The 12,667-nt window shown below is 48.1% G+C and overlaps 1 protein-coding gene across 4 annotated transcripts in view; it reads left to right on the forward strand.

Annotated features, from left to right (window-relative positions):
* Dpp6 (dipeptidyl peptidase like 6) overlaps nucleotides 1-12,667 on the forward strand; it is an 880,940-nt gene that overhangs the window by 706,647 nt on the left and 161,626 nt on the right. For all 4 annotated transcript variants that reach the window (XM_026789414.1, XM_013353878.2, XM_026789413.1 and 1 more), the window contains exon 7: nucleotides 741-822. In XM_026789414.1, coding sequence (XP_026645215.1) covers nucleotides 741-822 — 82 coding nt within the window. The remainder of the gene's footprint in view (nucleotides 1-740; nucleotides 823-12,667) is intronic.

Raw genomic sequence — 12,667 nt, forward strand, 5'->3', positions numbered from 1 at the left:
CAGGCCAGCCAGAAGGACAAGCTTCCCGATAATGAGAGATCCTGACTCGAAAATTAGGAAAGACATCTAACATTGACCTTTGGCTCCTACCTGCACATGCATGCATGCTCACACAGCTGAGCATGTATACATTCAAACACAGCTCATACGTGTGCTTATCTACAAGCTGACTCCCATGGAGACACAATTGGAAAGTACCCAAAATAAAAAGGAATGAAAAATGCAAGAAACATTGCATAGGAAAAACATCTTTCAATTCGTCTCCCTCTCTCCCTCTCCCAATTCTCCTCCCTTTCTCATTCTCTGTATCATGAGAGGATACAATCCATCCTGAGGCCACTGGCTTTCGAAGGTCAGGATGACCTGGCTTCATACTTAGAAAAGAATTATCTGAGGAAAAGCCAGCGATGAAGACATCGGGTGTGGGATTTATTGCTGCTTGGCTGTGGGTTTCGTTTAATGTTGACTGCCCTGGACATTTTAAAAATTGATCTATATAGTTCTCTGCACATTTTCTCCTGATGAATATTTACCATTTGGATTAAGTAGCAGTGGACGTGTTTCAGCTTCACATAAATTACATACATCCGCAGGAATCTGGTGGAAGCTGAGTGAGACGTATTGTTCAGTAACTAAGAGACAGGAAAGAGTAAGACCCCAGCAGAGGAAAAGTGGAAACACAGTATACTCTTGGTTCCCAACATTGTGCTTTGTTTCTGTTTGTCTGTCTGTTTCCTCAGGGACCCTCAGAGTCTGGACCCACCAGAAGTCAGCAATGCAAAGCTTCAGTATGCGGGGTGGGGTCCGAAAGGCCAGCAGCTGGTAAGCAAGCCGGGTTCAATGCCGTATTTTGAATTTTACTAAGTTAATGTTTTCTAAACTGTTTATCATTGAATAATATCTGGGGTGTGCCCACGTGTGTGTGTGTGTGTGTGTGTGTGTGTGTGTGTGTGTGTGTGTGTGTGTGTAAGAGAGGGGAGAGGGAGGGAGAGAGGGAGGGAGGGACGGAGGGAAGGAGGGAAGGAGGGAAAGAGGGAGGAAGAGAAAGAGATTAAGTTTTAGTACCAAAGTATCTGATTATATAAAATTATTATTTCTTTTTAGATAGAGAATTCTCATTTTTAAAAAACGGACCATGGTGGGTTGGGGAGATGGCTTAGAGTATAAAGTACTTGCTATGCAAACATGAGGAACCAAGTTTGGACTGACAAACCTGTGAAAAAGCCAAGGGTAGCAATGCGCATCTATCCTACCAGCAGCAGGCATGGAAGCAGACAGACCATGGGGACTCCTGGGCTAGCCAGTCTAGCTAAAACAAAATGTTCTGCGTTCAGCAAGAGACCCTGTCTCAAATAAATAAATAAATATAAATAAATAAATAAAATAAAAAACCTTAGAGTGATAGAAGAAGACACAACCTCAGCCTCTGACCCCCACATGTGTGTGCGCAGACAAGCACATCACCACACACATGCACACTCACAAATGGAATGTCATATTGCACTCAGCAGGTTTCCCTCACTGTGACAAAGCATCTTGGAAAGCAACATCACCAGGAATGAGTTCCTCTGGGCTCAGGGTTTCAAAAGTTTCCATCCATGGTGGCTGCTCCTTCATTTCTGAGCTCGTGAGGAAGCAGAAATGGCATGATGTGTGGTGGAGCAGAACTGCTCACCTGTGGCACCTGGAAAGGAGTTGGGTGGTGGGGTGGCACACTGGTGAGACCCATCCTTCAGTGACATGCCTCTAGTGAACCAGTTTCCCCAACCCGCACATACCTACTGTTTGATGCATCTGACTATGAACTTGTGGATGCATTATTCTGTGAATGACAGCAGCATCCTTGGGAGCCAGTCATGCACTAATGATGCCACTACCTGGGGACCAAGCTCTCAGCATATGCATCGCGGGCACCAGAGTATGCCCAACCCATAATACATTCTTAGTTCCCATAGCCAGTGTGCTTAGAGTTGCCACCCATGTAACCATGTGCATAGATGAAGCTGCTCAGAGCGCTGCATGGCAGTCACCAGTGTGGCACGCGTTGTTATACATTGTTCTGGAAACTTACCTTCATTCTAGAGGTTTATGGAGAAAGTGAACCTGTCAATCATTATGAAGCTGTGTCCCAGCAACCCTGTCAGCATGGGGAAGCTCACAGAGCCTTGACAGTTTGACATCCAAGCTCTTCATGGACCCAGATAGGTGAAACTGAGATATTTAAAGCCCTGTGAGCTGCTAGGATGGTGTAAAGGTTACTTTCCTTATTGTTACAAAGTACCTGATAAAGCAACTCAAAGAAGGAAGAGCTTAGTTTAGTTCACAGTGTGAACATCCTGTTTGTGGTGATGGGGAAGGTGAGGCTTCAGTAGCATGAGACGACTGGCCACACAGCCTCCTCAGTCGGGGAGCAGAGATGAACCTGAAGTGCCAATCACTTTCCCCTTTCCGTTCAGTCCAGGACCCCAGCCCAGGAAAGGAGCCACCCACATTTCATATAACCTAATCCAGAAACTCCCTTCAGACATGCCAGGGGTGTGGCTTCCTGGTAGCTCTAGACCCTGTCAAGTTGCCAGTCAGTGGTAACTATCACAGACAGTATAGTGAAAAAGGCCCACAATGAACAGCCTTGGTATGAATGTTCCCAGCCCAGAACCTATCACTAGCTGATCATGGCCATCTGAGAGGGGGGCAAGCTGGACATCGAAGAGAAAAATGTGTATGTCATGGCCCCAGCATACAGGGGTCACACCCGGGTGACCAGGTAACTGCTATGAGTCCTGTTTAGCTTCATTTTGAGAGGCAGGATCTCCCTGCACAGAGCCCCTCTGGTGTTCAGATCCGAGGGTTTGGAGGCTGTGTCTCAATCACCACTTTCTCTTCCATCTGGTTGTAGATAGTTTCTTGGTTGCACCTCAGTTCCATTATCTTGAGTCAATTCAAAAAAGCAAAAAAAAACATTGGGCCACAGAAGAATCTTAGCAATTCCTCAAGTGTCTAGCCAACTGGATATTTCAGTGGGTCTAACTGGCCACAATCAATGTAACATTTGGAGAGCCATTGATGGGGGTGCCCAGGGAAGAGGGTGACGGTCCCTCAGTGCAGTCACAGAAAGCATCTGCAGCTTTGTCCTGGAGCCTGCACAGAGTTCTGGCACCTGCATCTTTTAAGGCTGACTGATGGATGTGACTGAAGAGATGGCTCAGCAGTTAAGAGCACTTGCTGCTCTTCTAGAAGACATGAGTCTGGTTCCTAGCACCCATGTCAGGTAACTCACATCTGCTAGTAACTCCAGCTCCAGGGTACCTGACACTTTCTGACATCCACAGATGGCCACTGTACTCCCTATTGGTTGGTCAGTAGCCCAGTGAGCCCAGCCTGGCATCCAGGCTCAGCCACAGAAGTGGGGGCAGGAACTGAGAAGCAGGGTGGCCTATTTTCTGTTGCTGGGAAAAAGACACCAGTACTTGGTTCCTTGCCAAGGTCTCTGTGTGCCTGACATGCCACCTGTTCCTTATCAAGCCGTGGTTAGCAATAAGCTCTGGAGTGCACCCTGCTTTCTTCATACTCAGGCCTCCGACAGTGGGGGAGACAGGGCCCTCACTCTAGAGTTCCATCCAGCGGCGTTTGGGGGAGGAAGAGTCTGCAGATGACTGCTCCAGCTTCTCACTCGGTCAGCCCTTCCCTGTCCAAAGCCATCGCGCAGGAGTGAAGACAGAGGTTGACAAAGATGACCTTGCTTGACCTCCTAGAGAGTAACTAACAGTAAACAGAACAGGTGTCAACAAGTGTTAGCTGACAGCTCCCTGGTGTGACTTCTCCAATGTAGACACTATCGGGAACTCTCTGTAAGGTCCCGCATGTCACTGTGGGGAAGTTTTTAGTCACATGCAATGCCATGTAGGGTGCTGGTAGTTCTCCCCATCTGAGCATAAAAGCATAAGGCAGAGTGCCTGGTACTCAGGAAGAATTTCCCGGTGTTGGAACTAAATACATAAGCGAATTGCTTAATTAGCTCATTAGTATATGTGCGTGGTCTTAAGCATAGAGTAATCAGAGAGGCGTGGCTAGCTGGGATCTAGGACTGTGTGTTCAGCACTCACTGTGAAGGAAACTGTACTCCCTTTCTGTTTCAAGGGACTCGGTGTCCAGTTAAGTATTCATTGCTGAAATGTGGGTTTAATGCTGTGAACCAACAGGCTCACTGAATTTAAACTGACATTAAGTCAGAAACTCTTCCTGTAGGCCTGTGTACTGACTCTAAGAAGCAGTATAACCCATAGCGGGGAATGGGTCCTATATTTTGGAAATCAACCAAGTCCTATAATGGTAGGTGCTTGGGGCCGTGCAGGCAGGCCTTGTAGTTTCTGCTCCAGCTACCTCTTTCTTACTGTTTAACACAAACACAGTTGTGGACAGTGCACCGTCATGTTAGGGTAAAACTTACCCACCCCAGGAGGATTATCCTGTCCCGCTGTGTGTCCTCACCTGAGAGAACCCTCACCCCGGGGCTACCACCCTGAGCACAGTCAGTCTCTGAGCTGCAATCAGGAACCTTGTGAACATTAATCTATTAAGCAACAGGCAGCAAATCCCTCCTCGCCGTTTTATTTTTAAAGGTAAATATTGCTCCCTGCAGTAAATCTGCTCTAATGATAACGAGTCATGCTGCAGTGACTGGATCTCCTTGGGGAGCAGAGAACACAGCTGCAGTCAGCTCCACCAAGGAGCTTTCAGAACTCCGCAGCCCCGCCGCTCAGGGTGCTGAGCTATGTCTATGGTGTGGAGCTTTGCCACTCGGGGATATGGCCACAGTCTTTCTGCTCATTCTCAACTATACTCTGTGTGCCTCTGGTTGACAGCTCTCACTTGGAGACAGCTGCACTGCACTTTTAGATCCTGTGGTCCAGAATGAGTGCACCTCCCGATGGCCAAGGCCTTGTGCCCCAACCCAGCACAGGGAGAAGTCAGGCGGGATAGCTCACGCCTATAATCCTAGCACTCGGCTGGGGCAGAGGATTAGAGAAGCCAGCCTGAGCGACAAATAAGCTCCAGCCCAGCCTGGGCTACAGTGTGAGACCTATCTTAGGGAGTGGAGGAAGAGGAGGAGGAGAGGGGAGAGGATTAGAGAGGAGGGGAGAAGAGAGAAAGAGAAGGGGGAGGAAAGGGGTGGAGATGAGAGGAGAGGGGAAGGCAGCAGAGGGGAGAGGAGAGGGGAGGGGAGGGGAGGAGATGAGAGGAGAAGAGAAGGAGGCAAGGGAGACATTTCCCCCTCATTCTCATTCTGCAACACCAGCGTCTGTTTGCTCACATGAAATGGCCACATTCATTTTCCTGCATTTTCAGCTATGGAGTTACAGCAAGTGTGGAACTTCACAAGGGTCTGTCTTCCTTGTCTCCTCTTCAGATGAGCCCCTCCCTGCCTAACTGAGGAGCCCAGGGTATCTCTGGGGAGCTCCAACGCTCTGTAGGCCCCGCCTCCCACATGTGAGGTTATACCTGTACTCTCTACACTGATCAAATCAACTGGCATAGAAATAGGTTTTTGCTCTCCTAGATTTTGCTTTTGCTAGAGCCATTGAATAACGGCAGACAGGCTGAAGGCAGGAAGGTGACTTCCTCCCTCTTAGAATGCACAGCTGGAGTCCAGGCCACTTCCTGTCTTGAGCTGCGGAGTATAGAGCTTGGGGAATGATGATCATCATGAAGTAGCTGAGGGTCGGAGTGGGGTTGGGTGCGGGGAGGGGACTTTCTTCCTTTGGATGGAAGAAGAATGGGAAATTTTTGCAGAGACAGCGCACAACAGTGTTAGATGGCATTGAGGATTCAGGGCGGGACACTGCTAGAGCTCTCAAGATCAGAGACCAAGAGACAGCTCCTCTCAGGTTGGCTGGCCACCTTGACAGTGATAAATGAACAGCTTTGGGAAGAGCATTTAATAAGGCCTCTGGGAAATCTTCAATAGCCCAGGATGTGAAAAAATGATGAGCAATCGGCGAAGTTGGCCAGAAAGCTGGTGGTGAGGGGCGGGCTCCGAGACCACACACCCCAAGGAGTAGGTAGCCGCAGCACATGGGATAGGATGTTCAAGGGAAGAGTTAAAAGGTCTTACTTCCATCTGAGAAGACAAGACTGCTCGGTCTTTACCTCCCCAGCCACGAGAGCCTGTGTCAGCAAGGTCAGGTGACTGTTCTAAAGCAGGAGAATACAGCTAAGAGGTCAGGCTCTCAGCTAGAGTTGATGATGAAGCACTCCACGGGTTGTATGGTTGTCTAGACCTTGGAATGGCTTTTCTGGAAAGGCCATGGACCCAGGGAGTCAGGAATCATCACTCAGATCAGTTTGTGTATTCGAAGGGTTAGAACAGCAGCTCTCTTGGCAGGATGGCAAGGCAGAGTGTGCTGTGTTCTCAAACATTCTCCCTTCCCCTAGAACTCTGGGGAATGGTCACTGTGGCTGATGACTGCTGTGGCTGGCCAGTTAGCCGCCATTGGAGGCCAGTCCTTGCTGTGTGCACACGTCTGTCATTCTTTCATGAACTCTTCTGCTCCCATTCCAGGCCCTTCCAGACATTGTAGGGTTCTGGGAACCTGGGAGAAAAGTGATCTCTTTTCCCTCTGCCTCTGACTGAAAGTGTTTTTCTCATGAGCACTCACAGGCTCTCTCAGCCACTGTATCTGCTCCCTCTCCCTCAGTCTCTTATCCCTTAAAATGGTCCCCCAACCCACTGTGATAGCTATCTATTCCAGGAAAGCATCCATGATAGTGATGTGTCTAAGTTACTAATCTATTGCTATAAAAAGACAATACAACCAAGGCCACTTGTAAAAGAAAATATTTAATTGGGGTCTTGCTAATAGCTTCATGATCATCATAGCAGCAGGCAAGTGGGCATGATGCTGGAGAAGTAGCTGAGAGCCTACATCAGATCCATAAGCACAAGGCAGAGAAAGAGAGAACTCATTGGGAATTGCATGTGCTTTTGAAACTCCACCCTCGGCGCCACATTCCCACTAATAAGGCCACACCTCCTGATCCTTCCCAAACAGTTGCACTAACTGTGGACCTAGCCTTCAAACATACGAGCAAGCCTCTGGGGACCATTGTCATTCAAGCCAACACACAGGAGCTTAGGAGGTGGGCAATTGCTCTGTCTGTGTGACCCCTTCATTTTTAACCAAGATCCTTATATCCTGATGTCTAAATCAAACACTGCTACCCAGGGCACAACTGTGGGGGCAAACTGCCCATTCTGGGTCCCAGGCTGCCTGCTTGATCCAGCGGTCAGTCATCAGATCAGTTCAGCATAACATCAAGTCCCGACTGCCCACTGAGGTCTGACTTCCTGACCCAATCATGGCTGGCCCTGGCCCCTGCCCACAGGTGGTCTGATATCCCAGCCCTTTTCCCTCCCTTCTCTTCCCCACCTACATTCTCTACTCTGCACAGGCCCAAGTTGAGGCCTCCCTTTCTTTAGTGACAGGTGTCCTCAGAGCCATGACCTGGTGGCAGTGGCTTTTCAGTCAAGTCCATCCTAAGCTTGTTTGTCTCTTATGCCAATCAACAGCTGAAGGAAAATGTCCCTCTCATTAGTGTGTATGTCCCTCCCACGCCTCCTCCCCTTAGACAGTGTGTTGACTCATTTTTCGTGAGTCAGTAAGGGTTCAGAAAAACCTGAGCTGAAAGTTTTTCACATGCGCCCTGATTCACTGTGTGGCCTTTAGGTCTCTGCCTTAATGAGTTGTGAGGTCTCTGTCAGCACGGTACCACCTCAAGCGGAGACAAAGTACCCCTGAAATGCCAGAATGGCCTGTGAAATGGCGTAACCGCGTGGGAGGTGATAGCCCTGAGGATGGAGCTTCTGTCTTGAAGATGCCAATCCCCCCAGAAGCTCAGGTTCTGCAGCCAGGGAGCAGAGCAGGGCCTAGGGAGAGGGGACACCAGCCTTCTCTTGTATGGTCAGGAGCAGACAGAAGACTCCAGTGGCTGCTGCATCTGCCGTGAGCCACCGCACATTCCCAGGTCAAGGGCAGGCAGGAGGCCTCTGCCAAGCTGGAAGGGAAACACCAGGAACCAGGAAGAAGACGGCTTTTGAATCCAGAAGGACCACCAGGAATTCCAAAAGTTTACCATAGACCACCTGTGCCTGCACCTTTGTCATAGCTAAAGTTGAGCCTTAGAGGGAGAAGGAAGCTACCTTGTTGGTTATGTTTTTGCACAAACCATTATGAAGAAGAGCTTTAGACTGGAAAGGACAGGTTCAAGTCTTGGTTCTGGCACTTAGGTGACAGTGTGACTCTAAGATGCCAAATCACCAGAACTTGAGGTTCCTGCCCTGGAAATGGGCCCCAACCCTTCCCTACTGTCATCCCTATCTGCAATGTAGTTCTCATGACAGTGATCAGAGTCACTGCATTTTCTAAGTTGTTTATTTAAAGTCATTGTACGGTAAAGAGCAAACCCAACAAGTCGTGGCTGCCTTGTGGCCATAACACTCACATTAAGAATGTATAGAGAGCGAAGAAAGCAATGTGTATGTTATCAATGGGAAGTTTGTGTCTGGAAGGGAGACAGCTTCCTTAAAGAACACTTTAGCAGGCAGATGTTTCTGTGGGTGTCCAGAGGAATCCACAACACACTACTGCATTGTGGGTGACACTCCCAGGCTCTATGCCTTACCCTTCTCCAGCTCTGGGGAGCAAGGTTGAGGTTAAGGAAGCATGATGTCAATTTAGCTCCCTCTGAATCTTTAGCACCCCATAAGTTGGTATCTATACCTTTAGGAAGACATCGTTAGATAATAATGATGCTTCTGTTCCTATAGCTATGTCTCCCACTCCCCAAAAGCCATGCCACCCAGCGCCCAAAGAGCCATATCACCAAACCCCCAGGAAACCATGGCAGCCTGCCCCCAAGAGCTACAGTACTCATATTCCCCAGCCCTACCGCCTATTCCACCCATCCCCTGCGAGTCATGACACCAAGCCCCACTGAGGTTCATGGTCACCTGCTCCTAAGAGCCATATAAGCCATAATGCCATTGAGCTCCCAAGAGTCTTCTCAGATTGATGGACAACAAAAGGAACTAGGTGATGGCAGCATACTGCCCAGGATGCCACTTTCCCAAGAGCGTTGTCCCTTACTGGGGCCTGCCTGTGCTAGCAAGGGGCAGGGAGCATTGTGCTAAAGTTGGCACACACAGTTATGGGAGCTCGATTGATCTTCCCAGCAAGAAGAAGTCAGTTAGTGAAACATCGTGTGTGCAGAGAAGACCAGACCAAAGTGACATGACATTAATAACTTATAAACGCTAATCAGTTTGGGTTAATTCAGTATTCCCTGTAAAAACATCCATTATGGACCCTGAATCCATGAAAGTAGCCAAGAAATGAATATTGCAGGGAGGGAGCTTGCTTTCAGTGTTCTCAAATAAGGGTGGAGGCAGTTTAGCAAGTGATTAATGAGTTTTACCAAGGGTTCCCTTCGAATGTAACACATCTGTCATACTTTGCAGTTCTATGTGGCCAAATCACTTTAATATCCACTTGCCCTCAAGTAAATAAGGCAAGTTCTTGGCAAGTGGCCTGACGCTGGAGGAGTCCAGTGCCAGGATCGTGAGTAAGGAAACTGGAGAGTTAGGACTCAATTATTGAAGATTCAGGACCACTCATGCCACTGAACACCTCCCTGAAAGGATTAAAAAGTATGAAATCAAATTGATTTCTGTGAGATTGTAGAGGAAGTAAAAAAATGTGCACATTTTAACTGAAGACGGATGCTTGAAATCCTACACTAACTCAGAATTGAGAATAACAGAGGGTTATTTATTTAGGTAGACTCACAGATCACAATCCTCTGCTGGACCGGGGAACAGCAATGGAATCCTGCAGCTGGAAAAGAGAGGCAGAACCCGCACTTTACATCAGCATAAATAGTATAAGAGGCCACGCCCAAGTGGGCGGGTACCTTAAAGGTTACTGGCGGTAGGAATTCCTACAGCATTCAGCCTCCATCATGCCATGACAACAGGAGACAAGCCTAAGAGAAAATTCGTGTATTAAAAAGTGGAAGCTGCAATAGGAGACATAAAGCACACAGGTGGTGACGGAGCACTCCTTCCTCAGAGGAAGCCAAGCTAGGTGCACAAGCAACCGCCACAGCACTGCCACCCACACAAGCAGTGCCTCCAAGGACCATTTGGGGAAACCTGACCGAGAGCATAATAGTGACACTAACCTTAATCCCAACTGTGACCCTAATACTAACCTAATTGAACTCTAGCTCTAACCCTGACCTCAGCCTACTATTAACACTGACTCTAATCTTAATATTAACCCTGACCTCACCCTGTTCCTGGTCCTGACATAGACCCTCACCCTGATCCTGACCCTAGCAATGATTTAGAAGAGCTATCACACAAGCATTAAAAATTATGACTCCAGCATGGGAGAAAACACTTGCAAATTGTGCATCTGAAAGGGGTAAATATCCAGAACAGATAAGGAGCTCAATAGTAAAAATATAAATAATCTGATTTAGAATAGGTAATGGGCCTCGATTGATCAAGATGGTCCACTGGTATATGAAAAAATGTTTAGAGGCTGGGGAGATGGTTCCATGGTTAAGAACACCAACATGGTGACTCACAACTGTCTGTAACTCCAATCCAGGGCATTAGATGCTGCCTTCTGGCCTCTGTGGGCACTAGATACATACAGAGTGCATATACATGCAAGCAGGCAAAACATTCAAACACATAAAATAAAACTGAATAAATCTTTAATAAAAAAAAAAAGCACTTACTATCAGAAACCACTAGGGAAATAACTAGGGAAGCCTTGGGGAGGGGGTTATCACCTCTGTGCATTGAAGTGGCTGTCATTGAAATGACATAGCAAGAACTGGTGAGGATGTAAACCCAGCCTCTTGGAAAACAGCACCGTGGCTGAAGAAAACTCAGCAGAGAGCTATCACACACGATCCAGCACTCCCACTGCCAGGCGTGAATCCATCAAAAACCATGCAGTGTGTTGAAGAAGCATCTGCACTGGGGTTCGCTGTAGAGCTGCATCCCAAAGTCAGCCTACACAGGAGGAGTGGGGATGAAAATGCGTCAGGTATACACAACAGAAAACAAGAAAGCACGAAAGCCTGCCATTGTGCCAACATGCTTCAGAACGGAAGCACTATGTTAAGTGAAATAAGCAAGGCACAGAGAGACAAGAACCACAGGACCCCACTCACGGGTCACAACTGAAAAGGTTAACCTCAGTGAAGCAGGGAGCAGAACCACCATTACCAGAGACTAGGAGAACAGCAGGAGGGACGGCTGGAGAAGCGCAAAAAGGAACAGGCCAGCAAGGCAGTAGAACGCATGCTTAATGAAAGGCAATTAGGAATAAAGGCATGTGAGCCTTACAAACAAGGCCTGACCTCATTGCCTGTTCCCATCCTCGCCAGAGCTTCTTTGATGCAACTGTGACTGGGATGGTGTAGTATTTCTTATGAGAAGTCTAGTTTGGAACGGAGTCTCCCCATCAGCCTTGGCAATATTAGGTTAGGGAGTTTCAGGATCGTGTATCGGAGCGAGGTTAGGAGCAGGACCAGAGCTCTGCATCAAGGAAGGCGACATTAAAGGATAGTCTAGAGATAATGTAACAAGGCAGGGATTGGAATCGCCCTTGTGGGCATCTTGAGGGAGCATATGACCGCAGCTGTGTCTGCAGGCAGGGATGATGCAGATTGATGCTGAAGGTCTGGAGATGTTTCCCAAGGTCTGGAGATGTTTCCCGTGGGCTGGAGTGGGCTGCTCTCTGCCCTCTGCTAAGACTGCTTTGTACTGCACAGAGGACCCTTGAGAGGCGTCCCGGTTGGCCCGAGGCAACACCTCTCCCTTGAAATCCCCAAATTGTTTCCTAATTGGAGAAGGGCTCAATCTCCTCATCCACAGTGAGTCATCACGGCCTCCCTCCCTCGGAGCTGCTGAAGATCACCGGTCCCACGTCCCACGGCAGCTAATCACACGCTTCTGTTTTATTATTCCACTTTTCGCTTTTGAACAGCTTCATTTCCCAGATCAGACGCGAGCTGTTCAAGGACGAAAGATGTTTTCCATCACGTTTGTAGCTTCCGCGGCCCACTGCTCAGTGTGGAGCAGAATGTGGGGTTTCAACAGATCCTTGCTAAATGAGTGATATCCTGTAGTGAAAGTAAAATTAAATGTCAAATTTATGAGTATAAGTTCCAGAATTCATGGAAATTGGAAAAGCTTGATGTTATTATGTAAAAGATTTTAGATTTAACAACTTGTCTGATGGTTAATTAACTCAGCCGCTCACACTGTGAGCAACCCCGAGGAAGAATGCTAGAATCTTCAGCCAGGTTTTTTTTTTTCTTGAGATGTTTACTCTGCTATGAAAGACCTTAAAGTAAGAATGTAGGTTGTCGTTGTTGAGACTTGTCAGGAATAGACTGAACAGAACAGTTTCTGTGGGAGAGCGGTCTTTGTAGGGGAGAGTCTATTTGAGGGAGCAGTCTCTGTGGTCGATGAGTCTCTGTAGGGGAGGAGTCTCTGCCTGCAGTAAGAGTCTCTATGAGGGGAGGAGTCTCTCTCTGTGGGAGAGCAGTCTCTGTAGGGGAGGAGTCTGTGTGAGGGAGCTGTCCCTGG

Source organism: Microtus ochrogaster, unplaced genomic scaffold (assembly GCF_000317375.1).
Source record: "Microtus ochrogaster isolate Prairie Vole_2 unplaced genomic scaffold, MicOch1.0 UNK18, whole genome shotgun sequence".
Lineage (NCBI taxonomy): Eukaryota > Metazoa > Chordata > Mammalia > Rodentia > Cricetidae > Microtus > Microtus ochrogaster.